Source organism: Oncorhynchus nerka, linkage group LG2 (assembly GCF_034236695.1).
Source record: "Oncorhynchus nerka isolate Pitt River linkage group LG2, Oner_Uvic_2.0, whole genome shotgun sequence".
Classification (NCBI taxonomy): domain Eukaryota; kingdom Metazoa; phylum Chordata; class Actinopteri; order Salmoniformes; family Salmonidae; genus Oncorhynchus; species Oncorhynchus nerka.
In genome coordinates this window covers 47,986,118-47,993,515 of record NC_088397.1, presented here as the reverse complement: position 1 = coordinate 47,993,515, position 7,398 = coordinate 47,986,118, and the positions used below count along the sequence as shown (strand labels likewise).

At 43.5% G+C, this 7,398-nt stretch overlaps 1 protein-coding gene across 1 annotated transcript; it reads left to right on the top strand.

Annotated features, from left to right (window-relative positions):
- Nucleotides 1-1,288: 1,288 nt before the first annotated feature.
- Nucleotides 1,289-6,520, top strand: LOC115136441 (hyaluronidase-2-like). Its single transcript, XM_029672024.2, has 4 exons — nucleotides 1,289-1,598; nucleotides 2,138-3,120; nucleotides 4,194-4,283; nucleotides 5,341-6,520. Exons 2-4 carry the CDS (start codon nucleotides 2,185-2,187, stop codon nucleotides 5,731-5,733), a joined length of 1,419 nt encoding a protein of 472 aa, XP_029527884.1. The 5' UTR covers nucleotides 1,289-1,598; nucleotides 2,138-2,184; the 3' UTR covers nucleotides 5,734-6,520.
- The last annotated feature ends 878 nt before the right edge of the window (nucleotides 6,521-7,398 follow it).

Genomic DNA, 7,398 nt, shown 5'->3' with positions numbered 1-7,398 from the left:
ATGAATTGCATCATTCATGTCAGGAGTGTGTCCCAAAATTGATGGGCTCATTGATCCCATCTCCACTCTCTAGAAGTCACCTTCGGAATTTTGTCAGCAACATGTGACAACGGAGGGCCCTCCGAGTGATTTGGCAGGGGCGAGGTGGTGGCTTGGAATTCACAATCTCTGTCTCATTCAGACACACGCAGGTGAGTCAGCAGAGCTCGGAGAACAAACAGCAGAACAGAGTCAACTGAGTGACCCTCACAGGATGCGGCCTCACTTCCAGGGATTTTTGTTGGTTATGTGCTCTCAGGTCCTCCACGTCACATGCACCCTTTAGGCTTATGTTTTGTTGGCCTTTCCTTCTAACTATTCATTTCAAAGCTTTCAACTACAGCATGCTCTGAATCTATCCATGACGTTGGCAGCATGACAACATGTGGTACTTGTTTGGGTCATTGCGCCAGTGCCAATGGCTGCCATCATGTACCGCGAGCAGTGAAGTCTGCATGCCAGATGCCTTTGTCTGGACAGAGTTGAGATGCTACTGGTCCTAGATATACCATGCTTACATGGAGTTAAACTATAGGCTATTTGTTAACACTTGACATTATGGTGGAGCCTACTAAAAATGATTTATAAAGTGGTTTTAAGAGGTTTCAACTGTTTAATTATTAGTTTATAGATAGGCATATAACTGTTGAATACATATTTATAAACTAACACTGGTTGAAATGTTGTGCTTGTCATTTAACTGCTTGCAAAAAAATAGCTTAATAATCTGAACTACAGAAAACAAGACCACGTTCATTTATACTGTTTAAAAACTTTTTTTTTTAGGATGGGCATGTCATGGCACGCTCATATCGATAGGCAGAACCCCGCACCTCTCTGATTCAGAAGGGTTGGGTTAAATGCGGAAGACACATTTCAGTTGAATGCATTCAATTGTACAACTGACTCGGTATCCCCTTTCATTTCCCAGTATGTATGTTGCCTCTATGCTGTTAGCGGCTCCTAAATCTAGATATTGCAACATTCATCTGTTTTCAATGACTAGTAGCAAACTTTTTGGACTGACTCATTCTAAGTGTATAACTGACAAATTAAACAAACTACTGCATATTCAGCTAAAAACAGAAAATAAACAACATTTGACATATTTAGTCTATAGCCGAAGGTGCATACAATGATTTTGGTGTAATACAATATTGAGAAGCACTTTGACGCGCCTACAAAGTACAGTTTATTTCGCCACTCCCCCCTTTTTTAAAATGTTTGAATGGAACATCCTGAAGGAGTCCGGACTCGCACTAGGGAGGATTTGTTTTATAATTAACCCACTAGGCGTTGGGTGCAACTGAACTGACACCAGTACAGGGGGATACGGTACATTCACTGTCGGTTCAAGTTGTGAAGTACAGTAATAATACATTCCAGTGACCAATGAAGTACCAGTGTTTTTACCTATTGTTGCAGGGATCACTTAACCAGGTAGTTATTGGGAGAAGTTTGTTTCAATCACCTTTCTCCATCTTGAAAGACAAACGTGGCTTAATTGGAATATAGGGGTCTCTAGTATTTGGGTATGCTTCCTCATTCTGCTGTACAAGGTAAGATATGTTTTTCTATTTCCTTTTCCACGAATGAAAACTTACTCATGGGCAAAAGGTGGATGTTACACACACACACACACATCAAACGTGTAAGGGTGTGTTTGCCAACACAAGCTTCTACTGCTGCTTCAAGTATACTGCTGCTAAAACTGTTTCCCCACTAAACTCATTACTTTCAGTAGCCTATAACTTGAACTCAATATTCAGTTGATCATCTTCATGAGAGGTGGTATTGTTTCCAGGCTTGTCATATAGAGTAGGATGCTTGATCTTAATGCATTTTTCATAGAGGCTTTCACGCTGGGTAGAATGAATTTTTAAACCAGCTGAACTGTTCACACTTTATTATATACCCTCTTCGTTCATAAACCTATTGTATGTCCGGGACCTGTTTGGTGAAAGTGAGCCCGCCCTATATCGAAACTTTTCTGGGCATAGAGGTGTAGTACCAGAGTGATTCAAGTTACTGGCAAATCTGAATCTATTGATTGGAAATCAATGTGCTCATGTTGATGTTCGCTCAATTCTCTTTACAGGACAGGAGAGCAGAGAGTAAAAAACACATTCATTCACCACAAAAGTCATGTTGTACTGGACTGCACAGCCTGATTGGAAAGTATTGCTGTTGGTGACACTTCTATGGGACTACCTCTGTGCTGAGGAACTGAAACCCACGAGATGGCCACTGTATCCCCAAAAGCCTCTGGTCATGGCCTGGAATGCCCCGACGGAGGACTGCGGCCCGCGGCACGGTATTCACTTTCAGCTGGAACAGTTCCAGATTGTTGCGTCGCCCAGCAAGGGCTTTGTCCGCCAGAACCTCACCATCTTTTACAAGGACCGCTTGGGGTTGTACCCCTATTATAAGGAGCACGATGGTGCTGTCATGAACGGTGGGCTCCCGCAGGTTGCCAGTCTCACTCAGCACCTGGAGAAGATGCCGGAGGGTATTCAGTATTACATACGCGAAGCAGGGGCCAAGGGACTGGCAGTTATTGACTGGGAGGAGTGGAGACCACTGTGGATCCGCAACTGGGACGTCAAGAATGTGTACCGCAACCAGTCAAGGCAGCTGGTGGCCCAGAAGAACCCAGCCTGGCCCGCAGAACGTGTGGCTAAGGTGGCCCAGCAGGAGTTTGAGATGTCAGCCCGGAAGTTCATGCTGGAGACCCTGAGGCTGGCCAAGAGCCTGCGGCCCAACCAGCTGTGGGGGTTCTACTTGTTCCCAGACTGCTACAACCACGACTACAAGAACACTCTGGAGAACTACACGGGCCGCTGCCCTGACGTGGAGGTGGCCCGGAATGAAATGCTCAAATGGCTGTGGATGGAGAGCACAGCCCTCTTCCCCTCGGTCTACATGGGCACGGTGCTGCGCTCTTCGCCCTCGGGGCGGCAGTTTGTCCGGAACCGCGTGAAGGAGGGGATGCGTCTGGCGTCAGGGGGAGACGGGCTGGCACGTCCTGTCTTTGTGTACGCCCGGCCCACCTATGCCAACGTACTGGAGCTGCTGACAGAGGTGAAGAGACGTTTCTCTGACCGTCACATAGTACTAACCAGGAGAACTTATAGACCATTTGACAGTGGTGTAAAGTACTTAAGTGAAAAAATACTTTAGAGTACTACTTAAGTAGTTTTTTGAGGTATCTGTACTTATATACTATTTACATTTTTGACAACTTCTACTTTTACTTCACTACATTCCTGAAGAAAATATTGTACTTTTTACTCCATACATTTTCTCTGACAACCCAAAGTACAGGAACATTGTGAAATTCATGCACTTATCAAGAGAACACATGGTCATCCCTACTGCCTATGGTCATGCGGACTCACTAAACACAAATGCATCTTTTGTTAACAATGTGTGAGTATTGGAGTGTGCCCCTGGCTCTCCGTCCATTTTTAAAACAAGAAAATGGTGCAAAGAAGTCTGGGAATTGTAAGAATCATTGATGTGAAAGATATCTAGACTATAAACCTACCCTAATACAATCTTCATTAAGATGTGAATGATGATTTCAATTCACTTAATGTTTTGAGATTTCTATGAATTCTTTGTGGTAGAATAATGCTCCATATCAGAGTGCAATACTCTCTGTTTAATCAATGGGTGTGTTTTATAACCACTCCTTTTTCTCTGTGTGTGTGTGTGTGCTGTGTTGATAGACCCTGATTCACAGATCAAGCTCTATCTCTCTACCCATGACCATGACCCTCTGTCCTTATCTGTGGCTGCAGCCCTTTCCTGCTCAATCAGCACATACCCCAAATATTCCCTGTCTTTTGTGTGTATATGTGTGAGCAGGATGGGTGTTGGTCATGTTACTCGCTAACGCCCTGTAGTGCATTTCCTTACGAGGGCGTGAGCAGATAAGAGGTGGTCACATACACAAAGTCTATATAGTCCAGTGCCCCCCCCCCCCCCCCCCCCCACTCACACACAACAATTGAACAACACTGAACAATTGTACATGGTGTCATTTTGGTTGTATTTTCATTGGCCGATTTGTGCTGACTGGGCACTCTGTGTGCTTTGTGATGAATCTGTACGTCTTCTTTGGTCAAGATTTTGAGTGATTTTCCCTGCAGACGGACCTGGTCTCCACCATCGGGGAGAGTGTGGCTCTTGGGGCCGCAGGCATCATCCTCTGGGGAGATCACGCTTATGCCAGCAGCAAGGCAAGTGTCCTCGCAAATTACACAAGTCTCATAAAATCACAACAAATCACATGTGATCACCGAATGACCAACTCACAGGACCTCGCTGCACATCACGGAGTCATAGTCAGTCACGTCACACTCATTCATCCACTTGATTATCAGTTGTGTTTTTGTAGCAGCCCCTCTTCATATCCCATTTGTTCTTATGATTTGAAAGTGTTTGCAGTGGATCTTAAGCTTAATTTAAATTGAGGAGACGCAGGAATGACATTGATGTAAATCTACCTTTAAAGAGCAACTGCCCCCCAAAAAACGACTTCTCATTTAGAAAACAGACGATGTGGCATCGATATGAGTCAGAAACATTTATTCCACTGTCAAAATTGACTACAAAGGGTAAATAGGATCATTTTGGTCATAAAGTTAGTCTCGTCCAAAACAGTTTTGTGAGACTTGAGGTCATGACTGCATCACAATGTAAATTAAGGTTGGGTTTGTTTCAATCCTGCCCACAGCTGGTGGTACATAAGTAATCATCAATTTGGAGTGCAGCTGCATGCGACCAGATCGTAAGGCCTGTGGTGAATTTGGGTTGACTTTGGATATCCCTATGGGGCTAGTTAGGAACCATTGGTAAATTACACAATTTACATGGGACAATATGTAAAAATTCCAGTAGGTCCAGAACCTCAAAACAACTATAAATTGTAGGAATTCATATTCAAATATTGAAAGCATTTCATGAGAAAACTAAAAAGTGTGCCACATGAAAATATTGTCTCATTTATATTGTCTCAAATATTGTCCCTAGCTAGCTCCGGAGATAGGCTATCCAAAGTCAAACCATAATTGCCACGGTTGCACACCAGCTGGCTGAAGCTAATTGGCTAAATAATTGGGCTAACTCTTCCCACCTGTGAACACACACAAGAGACACACACATCACACCACACCCCGAAACCAACTCACATTTTAATTCAGTCATTTCTTAATGAACTAAATCTGAAACGAGACCAAAACAGGAAGTTCAGCCACCCTTTAAACTCTCTCTCTCTCTGTGTGTGTGTCTCTCCAGGCCAGTTGCTCTAGTCTGAATGAGTACCTGCGGGGTCCGCTGGGCCGGTACCTGCTCAACGTTACCACGGCAGCAGAGCTGTGCAGCCAGACGCTGTGCGATTCCCTTGGACGCTGCCTGCGTAAACACCCTGACACTGATGCCTACCTGCACCTCAGCACCCGCACCCACAGAATAGAGCCCCTAGCAAATGGAAAACTCAAGGTTCAAGGTCAGCTTGGGGAAGACGACATATTGGGCTTTCAGAGGGAGTTTCAGTGCCAGTGCTATAGTGGCTACCAGGGAGAGGGCTGTGGCCAGAGAGACCCCCAACAACAACGAGGCGTCGCAGCTCCAATCATGGCGTCATGGGTGCACTGTTTGCTCCTGCTACTCATCACACTCCTGCTCTGAGTGCAAACAGTACATCCACAGGCATACAGCTACATTCAAATAATTGGACGTGTACTGGTATACACATGACATTATCTACACACATGTGCAAACATGATATAAATACACTTTGGGGCAAATGTATTCACTGTAGTCCAGATTGCTGTAAGGTTGGTGGATCTATGTGGAACACTGAGTTATGTGGTTGTTTGTGTGTTGATTTGTTTCCCATACATTGGAGGGCTCGCTGGAAATAACTTTGTTTACATTGATCTCTTTCTCAGTCTCCTTCCCACGATATATCTCTCTCAACCCCTCTCCCCTCTTTCAAGGTGTCATTTTCTCATGATCCCAAAATTGATGTTTTTGTGTGGAAATGTGTGTTGTTTTCAGATGTGCTTCTGATGTATGTACGGTTTTGTGTTATGTGTGAGCCAAAATGGGGCCGATGCACTTGATTCTTGGAATAGCACAAAATACTTCTTATCGCCTGACCTCTGACATTTTTATCTTTAGGTTTCAATATTTATATTAATGTATTTTCACGTTTAAAAAGCTTTTATTTTATGGCAAAAACAAGACTACTATTTTCGCTCTAAAATTGTGCTTCTCTCTTACTGTGTACAATGTTTCAATCACTCAAAATAAATCAAAGCTGTAATTAAGTGATACTGCCAGAGAAGCCTGTGTTTGGAGGATATATTGGCACAGGTGTTGTTCCATCAAGGGCCTGCAAACCGTGCCAATATATCCTCCAAACACCAGCTTCGAGGGCATTATCACTTTTATACAACGGGTTACCAACATATTCAAATAATGAGTGACATATTTTAATTAAAAATGTAATTTTGATTAATTTATTCATACTATTTCATCCTTCCACAAGATATAGTCCCGACACAAATCTATGGTTGCTTCCCAAGCCGCCTGGTCGTTCGTTCTTTCTGGCATCATTCTTATCCCTTGCTTGCCAGCTAGCCAACTTTGGCTAACACAGTCACGCCAAACAGTGTAGCCAGAATATCAGCAAAGTAGCTGCATTTACGTTTGTTAAAGCTGTTTTCTAGTGATTGTTGGGGGGATACATCCATAGCAATGAACTAATTATGTGCGATTTCGCATGGCATTGAACATTTTCTCTGCCGCCAGGCCACTGTTCAAATGAGACAGCCAACTACACAGCTAACACAATCACTTCAAACTGAAAATGGAATGACAGCAAACTAGCTGTATTTCCTGTTTTTCTATTGACATTTCAGCCTGTCGGTCTCGTCCCGGCTATCGACACGTTAATTACCATAGGACAGCTAGAGATCGAATTTCAATAATGTTGCAAATGTCGGAGACCGACAGCAAGTTTACTACAAATCTCTGTTGTTGAAAACCAAACGCTAGTGTGAAGGAAATGGGAGATAATGTGTAGATGTAGACCTAGTATGTAAATTGCCTGGCTGAGTTGATGAGACAGTGGATTGCGCAGTGAGAACAAATAGCCATTTCATTTCAATAGACATTTCAACATCATAGATTTAACCGGTGGTAACTTGTCGAATTGACACCGGCTGGAATGTGGTTTTAACCAATCAGCATCCAGGATTAGACCCATCGGTTGTATAACATCATCCAATACTATCTTTCACAGTACAGTGTCCACAAATGGATTTGTCAGTGTGATGATCACTTGTG